Source organism: Astyanax mexicanus, unplaced genomic scaffold (assembly GCF_023375975.1).
Source record: "Astyanax mexicanus isolate ESR-SI-001 unplaced genomic scaffold, AstMex3_surface scaffold_31, whole genome shotgun sequence".
NCBI lineage: Eukaryota > Metazoa > Chordata > Actinopteri > Characiformes > Acestrorhamphidae > Astyanax > Astyanax mexicanus.
Genome location: NW_026040041.1, coordinates 7,713,444 through 7,733,002, shown reverse-complemented (window position 1 = coordinate 7,733,002; position 19,559 = coordinate 7,713,444). Strand labels below are relative to the sequence as shown.

Sequence of the window (19,559 nt, the reverse complement as noted above, 5' to 3'; positions counted from 1 at the left end):
ACGAAAATACATCGATTTGCATAACGTGCGTCGGCGCGTCGTAAATATGATCAGAACTATGTTAATTAACACGGTAACATAGAAGCATAGAACTATTATTTAATTAAAATGATTTTTAAGAACAGCTAAACACAGTTCTGCAAGTCAAACGCGGAGGAGTTCACGTGCGAGAGAGAGAGAGAGAGAGACACACACACAGAGAGAGAGAGACACAGAGAGAGAGAGAGAGAGAGAGAGAGAGACACACACAGAGAGAGAGAGAGAGATTTGCTTGTTCTGGTGAGAGCTCATATTCTAGTCCCATACATAATTCTGCAGCTCCCTCAGTGTTTTCTGCCGTATTTTGCGGCTAGCGCGAGCGCTTACAACTGACACCGCGCACCGCGAGGTGCCGCCGCGTTTGTGCCGAATCCGACTCTCTGCTGAATCTGACTCCCGCTTCGCGGACAGAATCGGCACAACACCCCCGCTGTAGAACTGCGGTAGTGAAAACAGCGCTTGTAAATAAATTAGTTTAGTTTCACTTTCAGTTTTCGTTATTTTCGTTATTTTTTTTTTACATAAAAATATAATTAAAAAACAGACGCCTACATCTCGGACTATTTTCTGGAGCCCGGGTCGGATTTCGGGTCGGACCTCGGGTCATGTCGGGTTCGGGCAGAGGAGAGCATGGACTCCGGAGAGCAATCTCCAGCTACAAAAAAAACGCCAGCGGGCATCTAAAGTTTGGGAGCATTTCACGCAAAAGGGCAACAATGTGGTCCTCTGCCATACGTGCAAAAGGACTTGAAGCGCAAACATCCAGGAGCACTATGTCAACAGGGTCACACAGTAAGTTACCGTTTACATCAGGGTCTCCGCGGGTGTCCTTAAAAAGACTTAAGGCTGTCTACCAAAGGTTTTAAACCTGCCACAGGCAGAAATTATAAATTTTTGGTTTATATTTGTGCATGGCATTTCGCAGTTTCCAGAAACAGTAGCATTATTCATAAGTTCAGGTGTTTAGTTAAGCTAGCTGCCTTAAGTTATTTTAGCTAGCGCCGTCGGCGCTGCGGTGTTGCACCGTTTTCTGTCACCGTGTGACCAGTGCTCACGGTTATGAGCGTTCATTGGCAAAACAGAAGCTTTCTATACCTACACCTTACCCTCAGCCCTAAACTTAACCGTTTTGGCCAGTCGGGGTAAACATTAGAAACGAACACGTTTCGAATCGGCCAGTGCACCGGTCTGCTGAGAACTACTTGCCAGTGGTCACAAAATCTAGCGTCACAGAAAACAGTGCAACACACGGTTGTGGTGTATGGGAGCTTACCATTTTTAGCGTTAAAGATCTAAACGTGTTGTACATGTAAGTGATTATAAGTGTGGGGTTTGGTTTAGTAGGCTTGTGTTGTTGTTGTTATTATATATTAATATAGTAATTTATCGTTTGCTTTAAAACGTAAAATAATAATTATTTAAATATGTTTCTCAATAAATAGATTAGTCGACTAATCGAAATAAATAATCGTTAGAATAATCGTTTAAAAAATAATCGTTAGGGACAGCCCTAATCACGATATTTCAGGGTATTTTTGCGATAACAATTTACTTGGTGATAAAGGACAACTAAAATAATTCATTAATTTCAGGAATAGAGTATAATAGTATAACAGCATAATCATAATGTGGCAAAATAAATAATATAGCATAAAATAATATAATGCAGCAAATAATATTGCAGAATATTTAGTGCATGCATATAAACTGCAAACTAAAACAATTATACAATAAATACACCTAAAGCTTCACAGTAAATAATAGACTACTTTTAAGACAGAACAGCCCTGTTATCACGATATGGATTTTTAATATCAAGATATTTCTGTGTCACGATATATTGTATACAATATAATATTGCCCACCCCTACTCCAAACCATCACTGATCATCAGTAAATTTCATTTAAAGTAAATCAAGGGAGCAGAATCTGGAGGAAGAGTGGAGAGACACACAGTCCAAACTGCTCGAGGTCTAGTGTGAAGTTTCCACCAATCAGTGATGGTTTGGAGAGACATGTCATCTGCTGGTGTTGATCCACTGTGTTTTATATATGTGGATTTCATTTTCCAGCAGGATTTGGCACACTTTTTTTTGAGACATTATTTTTGGAATTTTCATTGGTTGTAAACACTTAAAATAGATCCCTCTGTGTTTAATACATCTTTATAATATATCAGTTTCACATTTTTAACTGAATTACTGAAATAAAGTAACTTTTCAATGCACTAGTATATCTAGTGCCACTGTCTGATTGGTTGGAATGGATCTGTAGGAACAGTGAACAGCTGCTGGTTCTCGTGTTGATGGAGGGTCTGGCTGTTCCTCATTGTTATGACAGACACGCAGTCCGCGCCTGTCTCTCTCTCTCAGACTGAATCCAGGCCTGAACTCCGGCGCTGATTAGAGATCAGATGATCCACCTCAACACGTCTGCTCATCCCCCTCCCCTCTTCGCTCGCTCTCTCTCTCGCTCGGCCGAGCTGCCGTTGCTATGCGGTTCGGTCGTAAAGTCGCTGCTGTTGCTACGCAGTGCAGATATACAGGCGGCGATTCCTGTGTTCAGATCTCTGATCAGGGTTTACTGTTGTGATGAGCTTTATCACCACAGACCACAATACCCATCCTGCACTCACCACACACACTCACAGACAAGTAAAGAGACAGACAGGTACACATGACAGAGAGACAGACAGAGTTACAAGGCAGTCAGACAGAAAGATTGACAGACAGCCAGACAAACAGTCAAACACAGATAGTCAAAACCAGAAAGTCACATAGTCAGACAGACAGGTGGACAGACAAACAGTCAGGACAGTCCCACAAACAGTCAGATCAACAGTCAGAGAGACTGACAGCCAGACAGACAGATACACAGTTGGATAGACAGTTGGACATACATACAGATTAACCTTCCAGTGATGCAGATGTTCTGAAACACATACAGACAGAAAAACAGACTTAGAGACAGACAGACGAACATACAGTCAGTGAGGCAGACAGGCAAGCAGTCGGACAGATAGCTACCTAGACACACACACTCACCTAGAGGATATTTCAGTGAGACATGTCAGTCAAACATAAAATCAGATAGACAGTCAGAAAGACAGTTTAATCAACCTAGCACACAAATAGATAGGTCAGATTTCAGACAGACAGTCACACAAAGTGAAAGACAGGTAGACAGACAGAAGACCAGTGGCCAGACAATTAGTAAAACAATCAGACAGTCAGACAGGTAATCAGACAGACTGTCAGTCAGACAGTTAGTCAGATAGTCAGACAGACAATCAGACAGATTGTGAGACAGACAAAAAATCAGACTGTCAGTCCGGCAAACAAATAGACAATCAGAGAGACATAAAGTCAGACAGACAGTCAGACAGACAGGGAGACAAGTATCAGGACACCTTGCCTCTAGACGTGAACACTCAAAACGGGTGCAGGACTAAGTGGTGAAACGGGATTGGGTCTTAGTAACTGCCCACTTGCACCACCTCCTGCTTCCAGTGTGGTTAACTCTGCTTTATTAGTGCTGGACAATATGGCAAAAATTTATATCACGATATATTCCTTAATTTCGGTCGATACGATATAATTTCGATATTGATATAAATACTTTGAAGGCCTCAGAAAAACTGCTAGGACTCCCTGCAATGGAAATCTGTACACTACTGTCTGAAATTTTTAAATTGAAGTCTTTAAAGCCTCATCTCACAAAAAACTGTATAATACTTTATAAATAAAAAAATATCAGAATAAATCAATGCTCACTTTTATTTGCATGTAGCAAAATAAAAACATGACATCCCTGTCAAACATAAACCTATAACCTATATGCATAACTTTACATTACTTATTCTTTTGTAAACATATTTAACAGATCAAAACAAAAGTGCTTCAACCAGGATAGGGAACACAAAAAGCCTTCATATATATAAAGGGAACATGATATCCCTGTCAAATAAACAAACCTATATCAACTATAAATAACTTAGATACAACATAAACTACAAAAGTGTTTTGGCCAGAATAAGGAAGATATTGTGTGTAGTGAATCTGCTTGAGGTGGAGGAACGGATGTATTACTGTTGCTGGTCGGCTTCACTCTCCAGAACAATTTGGAGCAAGCTGAAGTCTGAAGTTTATCAAACATTTGAACGCTGAACCACTGAATTAGACCTGCCTCCCTCAACTATCCGCTCAATCTTCATCTAAAATGTCCTGCGATGAAAACGAGCGGGTAAGGGTCGGTTTTGTTTCATCGCGGGAGGTTTTAGGTGCAGAGCGGAGCGGAGCGGAGATCCGCTCGGTTAGGGTCGGTTTTGTTTCATCGCGGGAGATTTTAGGTGCGGAGAGGAGATCCGCTCTGTTTGGGTCGTTTTCGCTTCATCGCGGGTGGGTTTCAGGTGCGGTGAGGAGCGCAGCCGAGATCCGCTCGGTTACGCTTCATCGCGGGAGGTTTTAGGTGCGCAGCGGAGAGTATGCGACCCAGGTCTAGCCTAGCCTAGCCTAGCCTAGCCTAGCCTAGCTGGCTACGTGCCTGTATGATTGCGTCATCACGCACTGACGTAGCCCGGCTATGTTCAGGGCTGCAGTGAACTGACGCCGCTTAAAAACGCCCGTCTGTAAATAATACATATCGATAAATCACAAAAATGAAATCACCGTTATTGAAACATTTCTTATCGCGATAAATACCGATATCGAAATATTGTCCAGGCCTAATTGGGATATATGTTATATATACGTAAAAATATTTAAGATTTTTAAATACTGAATATATACACTATAGTACCTATAATAATACCAGCTGGTCTGATTTGCTGTGTTTGGTGATGTGAGGTTTGGATGGAGCTGCTCAGTCATGTAAACTCTGTGTTCTATAAGTCTCTCTACACACTACTGCACTACTGTTATTGATCTAATCTGAAGCTACATGAAGTAATGAAACTGGAGGATTTTACGGTCAGTAGGCTGGGAGGTGTGTGTGTGTGTGTGTGAGCAGCTGCTCTGCTGTAGGTTAACAGTGTGAGATCTGAGTCAGTGTTTTTCTTCTCTGTGCTGATCAGACAGCAGCTGCAGTATCAAACACACAGTCGTAAGTGTCTGAATGTGAGGAGCACGGTCTGATCCTCAGCAAAAACAGGATGTTTGGGCTCAGGCTGACCCGCTGAGGACCTCTCAGAGGTCAGAGGTCAAGAGGCTTTCACTGAATGTTTGGGTGCTGAATATTTGACTCCTGCAGCAGAATGAGTGTAACAAATTCCTTTTATTACTGTTTATAAATGAGGGTTAATCTACAGTTACAGTAGATACAGAATCACCAGCACCATAATCTGTTATACCCACACTGCTGCGTAATGCTCCTGCACATCACAGAACACAACACCACACAACATCGCTTCTTTTTCTTCTTCATGTTGTTTAATGTGTGATGATAGCCTGACTCAAATCCCTGTCATTTTTGTGAATATCTGAATCATCCAGAAAATAAATAAGAACACCTTTTTTGATGGCATTTTATTAGGTTTGCGACTCATATGTGACGAGTAGCAAGTAGTATTGCTTAGGTAAACTTATGACTAACACAGCACTAATGAGGTAGATTTTTACTAAAATAGCACTGATGAGGCAAATTCATTACTAAAATAGCAGTACTGAGGTAAATCTGTGATTAAAATAGCACTGCTGAGAAAAGTGTATGGCTGCAATAGTAGTGCTGAGGTAAACCAATGACTGTTGAGGTAGATTTTTGACTAAAATACCACTACTGAGGTACAAATATGATTAAAGGAGTCCTGCTAAGAAAAATGTATTACTAAAATAGTAGTGTTAAGTTAAATCTATGAGCTTTGATGGATTAGATTTTTGACAAAAATAGCACTGCTGAGGTGAATTTATGACTAAAATAGAACCATTTAGGTAAAGTTCTAATTAAAATAACCCTGTTGAGGCACATTGTTTGCTAAAATAGCACGTATATATGACTAAAATAGCACTGATAAGGTACATTTGTACAAAAGTAGCACTTCTTGTGTAAATGTATGATACAAATTGCACTGCTGATGTAAATGTTTGATTGAAATCAAGTGCTGGCTGCTGACTAAAATAGCACTGATTAGTTAGATTTTTGACTAAAATACCACTGTTTAGGTAAATTTATGACTAAAAAAGCACTGCTGAGGTAAATATGTTACTAAAATCACAATGTGTAGGTAAATATACACTAAAATAGCACTGTTTAGGTAAATTTGTGACTAAAATAGCACTGTTGCTATATGGTTTTGGTGTAAAAATGCTCTTACTTTCTCCATTTTTTTTAACGAAAAAGAGTTAACCAACACAGTGACTTTAGAAAATGACTCACAGAGAATCAAATCAGCTTCCTCAGCAGAATATTAATCACCGAGCTCTGAAACTGAATCAGAGTCTCAAGGCTAATGCTAACTGCTAACCGGTTAATTACCCAACTGAGGCGTATTCCCTCCCGCTGGAGCCCAGTTACAGCCCAGCTCCATAAACCCAGTGGAAACACTGTGGTTTACACAAGAGCATCACACTGACTGACTACTGCAATAAATACCTCCACTTACTCAACGCTATTACCCAGAAACTGTACACCCCTTATACACACACACACACACACTTCTCACACACACACACACAGCTCTCAGTGTAAAAGTCAAACCGCTGCTGGCCAGAAAACGTGGAAAAAGTTGGGAAACAGATACAGTCTGAAATCTCATGCCCCCTTATTGTCGTGGATGCAGTTTTGGTTTCGGTGGTGGGGGGTGGGTGTTGGGGGCACCTTAGTTCTGAATGCCATCTGCTAGTGTTAGTATCATTGCCAGTCTGAGAGTAACATTTTTATACTTTTATACAAATTTATATTGATTAAAATGTGGTTTTAACTAATGCAGTTTTTATATGAACTCTTTTTATCTTGAAAAAAGTATTGCTTAGGTAAATAGCACTACTGAGGTAAACCTATGATTAAAATAGCACTGCTGAGAAAAATATATGACTAAAATAGTAGTGATGAGTTAAACCTATGACTGTTGAGGTAGATTTTGAACTAAAATAGCACTGTTGAGTTAGATTTTTGACTGAAATAACATTGAAGATGTAAAATGTATGACTAAAATAGCACCACTAAGGTAAACATATGATTAAAATAGCACTGCTGTGAAACATGTATAACTAAAACAGTAGCGCTAAGGTAAACCTATGACTGCTGAGGTAGATTATTGTCTAAAATAGAACTGATTATGTAAATGTATGATTAAAGTAGCACCACTGAAGTAAACCTATAAATAAAATAGCACTGCTTTAGGAAAAATGTATAAATAAAATAATAGTGCTGAGGTAAATCTATCACTTGACGTGGATTTTAAACTAAAATAGCACTGATCAGATTAATTTATGACTAAAATAGCACTGATGAGGTGGCACTGCATTTCTGAATGTCATCTGCTAGTGTCTAGTGCAGTGCCTGTCTGAATGTAACATTTTTATACTTTTATACAAATGTATATTTCTAAAAATATATATATTTTTTTTACTTTTTACTTTTTTTTTTACTTCAGTTTGCCCCATTCTCCTTTTAATGAAAGAATTAGTGTTCCTCCTATTTAACTTTTTCCTAATATATATAGATAAATATTTACTGTGCTGAGAAATGTTGGACACATCCAGGTAGCTGCACTGTTAAAATAGCAATCTGCCAAAGTCAGAGCTCACCTGGTTCTTTAAGGGAATGATGAGCAAGAGACACTCTTGATCGGTTTATTTATGGAATTAGTTAGTAAATGCCATTTGCGCATTTCTAGCTGTGAGTGATGTACTTTTCCCGTCGATATGATAGCAAAGTCACACTGACAAGCCCTAAATCATGCCGCATGATGCATGGTTGATGCTGTGGATAATTTCAGTTTGCATACTGCTGTTCCATGACGATATTTTAGCATGTGTGTGTAATGCATTGCAGTAGTGGTGTGGTTTTCTTTGTTTCTGAGAGAGTGCTGACTCTACAGCAGTGTGGAAACCAGTCATCCCAGACATCCCAGCTGCACCACTGGTGGTTAACCCAGTTCCAGTCTGCCCAGTGCTGTAAATCCCAGCTCCAGTCCCAGCTGAGGGGTTCAGTCTCAGTTCTGCAGAACCGACGAAGTGTTTGAACTGAAGCCTTCGGGAATCACAACACTGCGCTAGCATCCTTTGATGCTAACACTTTAGCTGTAGTGTGGCTGGTGTGTGTGTGAGAGAGTGGAGTGTGAATGGGAATGCTAATGATGCGCTAACTGGGTTGGAGTGCTACGCTAATGAGCTCCAGGAGCTGCGGAGTGTCAGTAATGAGGGGAAACGTGCTAGCGGTTCTGTGCTAACGTCTGAGCAGTAGACGATCAGTAGACGATCTGTCGACCGTACAGCTTCATTTAGGGTGTGTCAGTGTGTCTTTGCTATTGTAACGACAGGAAAAGTAAATAAACCAACAAATCAGTGCGTGGCTTGCTCATTGTTTCCCTTTAGGAGCCAGGTTTGCTCTGACTTTGGCGGATTGCTATTTTAACTGTGCAGAGGAAACTGACCTGCTTGTTCACGCTGTGAAGGTGCACCAGCAGCTCATTTACGGGAACAGCAATGTTATTTTATTTAGTATTCTGTTTATTGTTGATGTAAAGGTTGGGTTTGCGCACTGCTGCATGTTGCCGAGATAGCAATGAACGTCTGACTGTGGACGCCTGCCTAGGTTTTTTTCAGTCAGTGGAGCACCTGTGTTTTCTGTTGCCAAGATAGAGATAGCAAAACACCTGAAATTTACCTGAATACACCTGACTTTCAGATCACTACACCTATCAGTGTAGATATATTTAGAAGCACTGTTGCTATATATATATATATATATATATATATATATATATTAATGTACATCCGTATTAAATTAGGAAAAGTCATTAAATAGGAGACACACTAATTATGCCAATATTTTTTTGGTGAACAGACAATGGGGAAATATAAAATGACCCCAAAGATTAAATTAGTCAGTATCTAAACTCTATTACTTTTAATCACAGCTTAATAATTATACATTTGTCTAAAATTTAAACTCAGAAAATATTTAAATGACACACAGACGGAAGACGTGAAAATAGACATTTTTGGGGGGTGTAAGATAGCAATGAGCATCGCAAAATGCCTTGCACTCCTTTATTTTTGGCGGAAGCCGTGCACAAACCCAGCTGTTACATTAAAACTAAACAGAACACTAAATACAATTTTTGTAACTTTGTTGTTAATTCCTCTTCTGAGAAGCATTGGACACATCCAGGTAGCTGCTCCGATAAAATAGCAATCCACCAAAGTCAGTTAAAACGACACACAGGCGCAACGCATGAAAATAAGACTGTTGGTGGGGTGTAAGATAGCAATGAGCATCAGGACACGCCTTGCACTAGAAATTGCAGATATTAAAAACCTATATTTTTACTTTATACTTATATATGCCTATAACATTTTTTCCAAACTGTTGTGTAAATTTTACAGAACAGGTGAGAGGGTGTGATTATACCCTTCCTCTGCTGTTCTGCTGCAGGAGTAATCAGCTCTGAAGATGAATCGCGTGTCTGTAGATCACTATCTGTTGTGTTTGTTCTTTTCTGACGTAAGGCTTACATCTCTCTCTCCCTCTCCCTCTCACTCTCTCTCTCTCTGTCTCTCTCTCTCTCTCTCTCTCCGGTAGAGTCCTCTCCCTGGCTGGAGAAGAATGGGCCGGACTCAGAGCTCCTCAGAGCGGACGACACCACCATCACCGACTCCTCCCTGATCACTGACCCTCCCTCCAAAATAGAAACGCCCAGTAAACTCGACACCACGCCCACCACGCCTGGAGGCAGCACCACCCCTCAGGCCAAGAAAGGTACTGCAGCAACCCAATTACTTTATTATAGGATTGTACTTCATGTTAATATCCCTCTCTCTCTGATTGCTGTGTGATTTATGATATGCAAATCAGTTGTTGCCACCTTAAAAATTATAATTTATTTAAGGCCTTGTTCATCAAGCAACACCTCAGAGACCACCTGGCTTCCCTGTCTCCATACAACCAGTTTACATTCCATTACAGCCACCTATGAACACCTCAGGAACCTCTTGGACTACATTTTCAATCACCTATTAACACCTGAAAAACATCTGGGCTACTTTGACAATCAACAAGCTACACTTTAGAAACCATTACCTAGCAACCGTCAAGGAGCTATCAGAGATACCATTGTATCCACCATGCAATATCTAAAAACCACCTTGGTTACTTTGGCAGTTGGCTAAGAACCTCCAAACAACCACTAGAGAAACCACTGCAGCCACAAGGCATCACCTCAGAGGCCACCAGGCTTAGGCACTTAGAGGCTTCCCTGCCTCCATACAACCAGTTGACATACCATTACAGCCACCTATGAACACCTCAGAAACCACCTGTACTACATTTGCAATCACCTATCAACACCTGAAAAACATCTGGGCTACTTTGGCAATCACCAAGCAACACTTTAGAAACCATTACCTAGCAACCATCAAGCAACTGTCAGGGAAACCATTGCATCCACCATGCAGCATCTCAGAAACCACCTTGGTTACTTTGGCAGTTGGCTAAGAACCTCCAAACAACCACTAGAGAAACCACTGCAGCCACCAGGCAACACCTCAGAAACCACCTAGCTTAAGCGCTTAGAGGCTTCCCTGCCTCCATACAACCAGTTGACATACCATTACAGCCACCTATGAACACCTCAGAAACCACTTGGACTACCTTTGTGTTTATCTAGCATCCCTCGTACATCACTGCAGTCACTAACTAACACCTCAGAAACCATGTGGACCACACTTGCAGTCGCCTAACACCCCCAAGCCACCACCTGAGGTACCACTGCAACCCCAGTGCTGCTTCAGCCCCCCCCCCCCCCCCCTCCCCCCCCCAACAGCAGCATGCCAGCACAGCTTTCTTCGTGAATCGAGCAGATGGTTGTGGCAGGAAGCCGAGTCATCATTTGTGGAGTTCGGGAAGACAGACGGCCGTGGTCATCAAGGAGGAACGGACTCAGCAGAGTGTGTGTGTGTGTGTGCGTGCGTGCGTGTGTGTGTGTGTGTGTGTGTGAACGATTGTTCTAGAACAGTCCTGCCCGTCTCGAGTCTTCCAGGTTCAGCCAAGTCTTCTGGCACAGTTGCCATGGCAACAGGCCCCTTTAATGCTCCGCCAGATCTGTTCCACCACTGTAAGATCTGCTCTGAGACACACACACACACACACACACACACACTCACACACACACACACACTCACACACCTCAGGACTATCAGTCTAAACATATTACTACTGCATCTCAAAAATATGAATATCATTGAAAAGTTACTTTATTTCAGTAATTCAGTTGAAAATGTTAAACTTATATATTATATAGATTTATTAAACAGAGAGTGATCTATTTTAAGTTTTTATTTCTTTTATTGTTGATGATTTTGGCTTACAGTCATAGAAAACCCAAAAATCAGTGTCTCAGAAAATTACAATATTATATAAGACCAATCAGTACTTTTGGCAGTGTGAGCAGTGTGCCAAGTCCTGCTGAAAAATGAAATCCACATCTCTATAAGTAGCAGAGAGAAGTGCTGTAAGATTTTGTGGGAAAACAAAACTGCACTGACTTTAGACTTGATAATAAAACACAGTGGATCAACACCAGCAGATGATCAGCATGTCTCTCCAAACCATCACTGATCATCAGTACATTTTACATTTCATTTCATAAATGAAGGGAGCAGAGTCTGGAGGAAGAGTGGAGAGACACACAGTCCAAACTGCTCGAGGTCTAATGTGAAGTTTCCACCAATCAGTGATGGTTTGTGGAAGCAGTAGGTTGAGGTTGTGTCTCTGATCAATCACAGTGTGTCAGTGTGTGTTTCTCCTGTGTAAGGATGTGAGTCAGTGTGTTAGTGTGTGTCAGCAGTTCAGATAAGTGGTGTGATATCGGAAAGAAATCCGTCTTTTACTGAAAAACACTTTCACTGATTAAAAAACTCTCACTGAGCTGAACTCTCATCAAGAACCACTCCATCTCTCCTCCACTCCTTCATCTTCCTCATCGATCTACACCTAATCAATACACACACATGCCCTCACCACACTGCTGAGTAAAGAGAAAGAGAGAGAGAGAGAAAAAGAGAGAGAGAGAGATTGTGAATAACAGCAAACTTAAACTGCATTACCTCCTTATGCTGCAGACTCTGCTCACATGACATAACGAGACTGGAGGTAAAATGAGGCAGAGTGAGGTAGATCAGGGTAGATTGAGCTAGAGTGAATTTACAACATTAAGAGCGAGCTGAAGTGAAGTAGAGTGAGGTAGATCAGCGTAGATCGAGGTAGAGTGAAGTCGCAACATTTTAGAGCGAGCTGAAGTGAGGTAGAGCGAGGTAGAGTGAGGCAGATTGACTTAAAGCAAGGTAGAGGCAGAGCGAGGTAGAATGAGGTAGATCATTTTAAAGTAAACCTTTAAACAGAACCAGCGCAAGCTAAAATGCAGTTGCTTGAGGTAGAGTGAGTGAGTTATAATGCAGGGGTCATCTCACAAGACGAGACAGGACACAATACGGGGTTCACAAGAACGAGACAAGACTGGAATTTTTTAAAATATTTTAAAGAAAATGTAAAAAAAAAAAAAAAATAGGGTTTTACTTGACAAAATCGTTTAACGCAAAATCAACTGACTGGTTTCTCTCACAAATTGAGTCTATAAAAAACAGAAATAATAAATAAAAAAAAAATAATAACTTTATATACGCTGTATATAGCATATATATGTCACGTCCTCGCTATGTTTCCCTGTTTTTTCCCCATTTCCTAGTGTGTTTCTCCAGTAGTTTTCCGTCACGTGTGTCTAATTTGTAGCTCCGCCCCTTCCCCAGGTGTTCAGTGTTTCATGTTCCAATATATAGTACACTATACACCGTCGGTCTTTGCACCTTCCCCCGTTGTCTGTCACGTCACGTTATTGCTTTCTCCACGTTTCTTATTTACTCGCTCTTGTTTATTGTCATTCACGTTATTTCTAGTCACGTTTATTTCCTGTTTGTTTCATTGTTTATTTTGTATATTATTTACGTTTATTTCAAAGTCACGTTATTTCTTTGTTTTGTACATATTCACGTATTTTTCCCTGTATATATCCCTAGCCCTGTTTCGTTATTATCTGTTTATCGTTACTCCCTGTTTGTTTGTTTATGTACATATTTATATTCGTTATTCCCCTGTTTGTTTATTTGTTTATTTGTTATTTATTAAATCCTTTGTTCTTACCCGCATGTAAGTCCGCCTCCCGTCTCCTCTGCTTCCACGTCTGCACCCCCGTTTCGTTACAATATAGTATAGAACTTGTATAGTGCAATCAATACGTGCAAACCACATCCAGTCATATTAAGACTATGGTTGAAGTGCAAACAGAGACGGAGCATGATTTTTAAATACAGTACAGAGCTAAGGGATTATTACAACTGTCTATGATACAGTCATGTTCTTTTTCAAGAATATCAGCATGTCTACATTTTCTGAAAGCTGTTGAGACCTTTGGGAAGTAACTATGTCTCCTGCAGTTATAAAGACACGCTCAGTTGGGACAGTGTTTTTGCATTGAGCTTGTATTAGCCACTGAAGTGTACGGCACAATTTTCTTACAATATTTATATATGGTTTGTGTCTTGTCGGTCACTCTGTTACCATTTATTGTTTCCACTGGAGCCAAAATGCAGCCAGACATACAACTTAAACGTACAAAGAGGCAGAGTAAAGTAGATCAGGGTAGAGCGAGGTAGAGTGAGACAGGGTAAGATTGAATGAGGTAGAGTAAGGTAGAACCAGAGACTGTAAAAAAGACGGACGTCGTGTCGGCGTTTCCATTAACTTAATGAAAATGAAGCCAAAATCTTCCACCATGTTGGCGATCCTGAAACCCGAGTCTGTAGAGCGCAGTAGAGACCAGAGGAGGGAGAAAGACTGTGGAGAGACAGCCTACTCATTTAAATAATCCCGCCCCTGATGGCTGCCTCCACAGAGCTATACACAGTCTACGATCCCACCCATACAGTCATTGGTCCCACCCCGGCTATAGGTGTAACCCAGCCCTTTTACAATAACCACACCTTTTTGAATAGAGCTGAATAACGTTTTAAAAACAAATTCTGTGGGGATATATAAATTTGACAATATAAGCAGAGGATACACTAGCTGCTGTATTTAAATAAAGGAGGTAGAATTACAGTATATTAGAAAAAAACGTGATTGAAGGTTGTCTGTTTTGCCATTGAAACCTATGGGGATGGGTGGAGTTACACAGCTTTCTGAAACCGAACAGCAGGGGGCACCCGACCTGTGGGGGCTTCACTTTTGAGAGACGATGCTCTGTCCAGCTATACACAGTCTATGGGTAGAACATGGTAAAGAGAGGCCGAGCGAGGTAGAGACAGAGTGAGGTAGATGAGGCAGATTGAGATAGTTAGAGTCATAGAGTATAGTTGTATATAATGTCTGAGGCTGAAGCTGAATGTACAGTGGTGGGTACAGTAGTGTGTGTGTGATGTGCAGTAGTGTGTATTGTGTGTGTATATGGTGTAATATGGTGTTTCTGGGGTGTGTGTTTGCAGATGGGGTCAATTCAGAGCAGAGACAGAAGCTGGCTAAACAGCGGAGAGAGGAGAGAGCCAAATACCTGGGTAAGAAACACACACACACACACACACTCACACACACACACACACACATTCACACACACACACACTGATCTAACCTGGCCAGAGTCCAGCTGTAGATCTTTAAATCAAATTAAGTGAAGCTGAGGGTCCCACTGACCTACTGACCACCTGACCCGTCTTACTCTCACTCACACCATCACTGAGATACTGTTATTACACTTATTAGCAGTTACTGGTGTTTTTACAGGACTGCAACTAATCGATTATATTGATTAAAATCTAAGTTTAGGACTGTTATTATACCCATAAGTACAGTTGCACCATTAAGCTGGATGCATATTAGATCCACAGGTGAATGAGATCCATGGTGAGCTTATAGTAAGTTAATTCTATTTTTGTATTTTGCCCTGTGTTCCTAAAGGCTGCTAGAGTAGTTAAACAAGATGTTTCTTATTTTTAGGAAAGTTATATCTTACACACGTTTAGCAAACAAGTTAGCCGTAGCATTTTCCCCTTTAAAGTTTTAACTTCCACCTTAAAATCCACCTTAAATTTGGCCGCTTGTCCAGCAGTTAAAAGTCAAGCTGTAGTAAATATTAAATTTATATCTCACTTTCGAGTTAATTATTTTATATATAAAAACATGTAATTTCAGTAATGGTTTAGCTTTTCCCCCTTTTTATCTGATTAATAATCAATTAATCAAACAAATAATTGACAGATTAATCGATAGGCAAAATAATCGTTTCATTGCAGCCCTATTACATTTTCTTTGTTATGTAGGTGCAAAAAAACACATTAAACATTAGGATCTAGTGATCTAAAGTGCTGCCACTATGATTGGGAGATGCTGGTTTGAATCCCAGTCATTCAGCTTGCCATTTGCTGCCAGAGCCCTGAGAGAGCACAATTGGCCTTGCTCTCTCTGGGTGGGTACAGTTGATGGTGCTTTTTCCTCTCATCACTCCTAGGGTGATGTGGATCAGCACAAGGCTGCGTCTGTGAGCTGATGTATCAGAACCGAGTCGCTGCGCTTTCCTCCGAGTGTTAGCGCTGTGATGCTACTCGGCAATGCTGCATCAGCAGCAGTTCAAAAAGAGGCGGAGTCTGACCTTACACATGCCTGGTATTGAGGCATCACTAGTGAGAGGGGGAGTCCTAATGAGTGGGTTGGGACATTGGCCGTGTATATTGTGGAGAAAATAGGATAAAAAATAGAAATAAATGTAAAAGAAAGAACAGTTAGATCTGTAAATTCTACCCAGTATCAGTTAAAGATATGACCACCTGGTCATAATGTAATGCTTGATATCTAATGTTTTAAGGTCAGGAACACACTGAAAGGGAAATGGAAGTGTGGTTGGGTCTGAAATTCACAGCTGCTCTTATTTTATGTTTTTAATGCTTCAGATCAGAAAACCCAGGAGCAAGGTAAGATACATGATGTTCTTCAGGATGGGTAATTGGTCCTCATGTTGATTTGATTTTTCTCATTGATTATGATTTGCAGTCATTACCATTGTCCTGTTATTGTGGGTGAATTATGCTGATGTGCTGAATTCCCATGATTCTTATTCCCATGATTGGATTGAGAGCTTTTATACTGGAATAATTGATTTAATGTCTAATTGAGGCATCTTCATCTGTTAATATCTCAGTAGTTGTACTTTGTATTTTAACTAGAGGCAGTAACATGGTGTAACAGCAATCTGTGATTGGTAAAAATGTGTATTGTTATACTTGGTAAGGATTCCCATTTTTTCCTATTTTTTTTCAACCATAGCATCAATTAAATAGTCTAAATTTATTTTGTATATCTTGCTTGTCAAAGAAATTTAATTATTGTAATTATTTGTTATTACTTGTTATTTGTTATTACTTATTTAAGGCTCTATCTTACTCCTGCGCAAGGCACGTCGCAATGCTCATTGCTATCTTACACCCCTTCAACAGTCTATTTTCACGCCTTCCGCCTTCCTCGTTTAAATAGCAGCAGAGCTTCTGAATATACAGTATCTACACTGATGGGTGTGGTGGTCTGGAAATTAGGTGTGTTCAGGTAAATTTCGAGTGTATTGCTATATATCTTGGCAACAGAAAACACAAAAACATAGGTGCTCCACTGACTGAAAACAACCTAGACCGATGTCAACAGTCAGATGTTCATTGCTACCTTGGCACCTTAACAGCGTGAATGAGCATGTCAGTCCAGAGTCAGAGTTCACCTGACTCACCTGACTCTTAAAGGTAATGGCAAATGACCAAGAGTCGATTGTTGATTAGTTTATTTCATGTTGCGCCCAAAACACACCCATGATTAATTACGTCTTTGAATTAGTACATGTCTTTTGTGCATATCAAGCCGTGCAAGGTGTACTTTTCATGACGTTACGATAGCAAAGACACACTGACATGCCCTAAATCAAGCTGTGCCATGCGCTCCTCAATGTGGAATATTCCTAAAATACAAGTCATTCCTAATTTTTTTAATTTATTCTTTAACAACACACATAAAGTCTGTATCCAAATTTATTTTATTATTTCAAATCTATTTCTAATCCAACTCTATGCAGCGTCTTCAGCTCGCTATCATTTATATTGTGGCTGAATACAATCAAATGCACATGCTCCATAATCTCATAGAGAGCCTTCCCTCCGTTCAACAAAAGCATGATCAATTCTTTCAAATATCTTTTAATACCCCTTGATTTTGGGGTCCCATTACTTTTGTCCATGCTTTAAATTGATAATCCCTAATCAATCAGCGATCACTAATCAATGATAATGATCCTCTTTTATCCACTCAGTAGAATCCCGATCCAGTGATCCAGCATTACAGCAGCCGGGTGGATTAGATGGTATTACGTTAGCCATTAGCGTGATTAGCCTGCTTGGCTATCTGTGCTGTTTCAGCAGCAGCAGCAGCGCAGAGGCTAACGCGCTAAAGCTGCGCCGCTGTCCAGCTGTTAGCCCTGCGATAAGCCCCAGCGCAGCCCGGCTCAGCCCAGACCTTTATCTGCCTTTGTTTAGAGAGAAGAATACAATAGAAAAGAATAGAATAGAATAGAATAAAAATATATATATAAATAAATATCGTCAGTCTGAGGAATGTGGTTTTTTACAGGGCACACACAGCCGCCCCGGCTCTGCAGATGAAAGCGAATAACATTATAATTCTCCTTCAGATGAGCGCTGAACGCTCAGCTCTGTTACGTAAGCTAACCCGTGTAAAGATAAAAGGATTAGCGTGTTTTGCGCTCATCCCCGCGCATCAGGATAATGTTCTACAACATCAGCAGCAGAACGTCAGCAGCAGGAGAACATGCAGCCGAGCAGGAGAACCGAAAATATCAGGATATAAGGATTATTTGTTTGTTTGGAGAATACTTTTTGGGAGAAATATAAAAATCTCAGGTTTTCAGAAAGCCAAGAGAAATGAAATAAATCATTTATGATTTTCTGGTAAGGGTGGGTGATATGGCTTTAAAACAGGGGTGTCCAAACTTTTTTTGTTGGGGGCCAGAAGGAGAAATATATTTTAAGTCATGGGCCACAGACTCTGTAATAAAACAAATAATGAAATATACCACTTTAAATAATACATTTTTCTGATTATTTCATTTACACACCATTTTACTTAACTTACTATCTTTATCTTTGACAGTGTTGTGTAAACTAAGATTTTTCAAATTGATGTTTAATTTCATGATGTCTCTTAATATTAAACTCCTTAATTACAGCAACGTTTAGACGCTTTGCCCCATTTTTCTGCGCTAGAACTGAGCACTCTCTCTGCTTTTAGACTCTTTGGCCTGTTTTTCTGCGCTAGAAATGCGCACTCTCTCCGCTTTTAGACTCTTTGTCCTGTTTTTCTGCGCTAGAAATGCGCACTCTCTCCGCTTTTAGACTCTTTGCCCCGTTTTTCTGCACTAGAAATGTGCACTCTCTCCGCTTTTAGACTCTTTGTCCTGTTTTTCTGCGCTAGAAATGCGCACTCTCTCCGCTTTTAGACTCTTTGCCCCGTTTTTCTGCACTAGAAATGTGCACTCTCTCTGCTTTTAGACTCTTTGGCCTGTTTTTCTGCGCTAGAAATGCGCACTCTCTCCGCTTTTAGACTCTTTGCCCCGTTTTTCTGCACTAGAAATGCGCACTCTCTCCGCTTTTAGACTCTTTGCCACTTTTTTTTCTGCGCTAGAAATGCGCACTCTCTCCGCTTTTAGACTCTTTGTCCTGTTTTTCTGCGCTAGAAATGCGCACTCTTTCCGCTTTTAGACTCTTTGCCCCGTTTTTCTGCACTAGAAATGTGCACTCTCTCCGCTTTTAGACTCTTTGCCACTTTTTTTTCTGTGCTAGAAATGCGCACTCTCTCCGCTTTTAGACTCTTTGTCCTGTTTTTCTGCGCTAGAAATGCGCACTCTCTCCGCTTTTAGACTCTTTGCCCCGTTTTTCTGCACTAGAAATGTGCACTCTCTCCGCTTTTAGACTCTTTGCCACTTTTTTTTCTGTGCTAGAAATGCGCACTCTCTCCGCTTTTAGACTCTTTGTCCTGTTTTTCTGCGCTAGAAATGCGCACTCTCTCCGCTTTTAGACTCTTTGCCCCGTTTTTCTGCACTAGAAATGTGCACTCTCTCCGCTTTTAGACTCTTTGGGACTGTTTTTTTCTGCGCTAGAAATGCGCACTCTCTCCGCTTTTAGACTCTTTGGCCTGTTTTCTGCTCTAGAAATGCGCACCCTCTCCGCTTTTAGACTCTTTGCCCCGTTTTTCTGCGCTAGAAATGC

General features: G+C 40.6%; 2 protein-coding genes across 5 annotated transcripts in view; one reads left to right on the top strand and one right to left on the bottom strand.

Moving 5' to 3' along the window:
• The window catches only part of eva1bb (eva-1 homolog Bb (C. elegans)), a 519,072-nt gene that overhangs the window by 381,730 nt on the left and 117,783 nt on the right, over positions 1 to 19,559 (bottom strand). The gene's annotated exons all lie outside the window — the stretch shown is intronic.
• The window catches only part of LOC125788967 (MAP7 domain-containing protein 1-like), an 81,471-nt gene that overhangs the window by 30,116 nt on the left and 31,796 nt on the right, over positions 1 to 19,559 (top strand). For 2 of the 4 annotated variants that reach the window (XM_049472937.1, XM_049472935.1), the window contains exons 2-4: positions 9,781 to 9,957; positions 14,733 to 14,801; positions 16,191 to 16,211. In XM_049472937.1, coding sequence (XP_049328894.1) covers positions 9,781 to 9,957; positions 14,733 to 14,801; positions 16,191 to 16,211 — 267 coding nt within the window. The remainder of the gene's footprint in view (positions 1 to 9,780; positions 9,958 to 14,732; positions 14,802 to 16,190; positions 16,212 to 19,559) is intronic. The other 2 variants (XM_049472936.1, XM_049472938.1) reach the window with 1 other exon arrangement.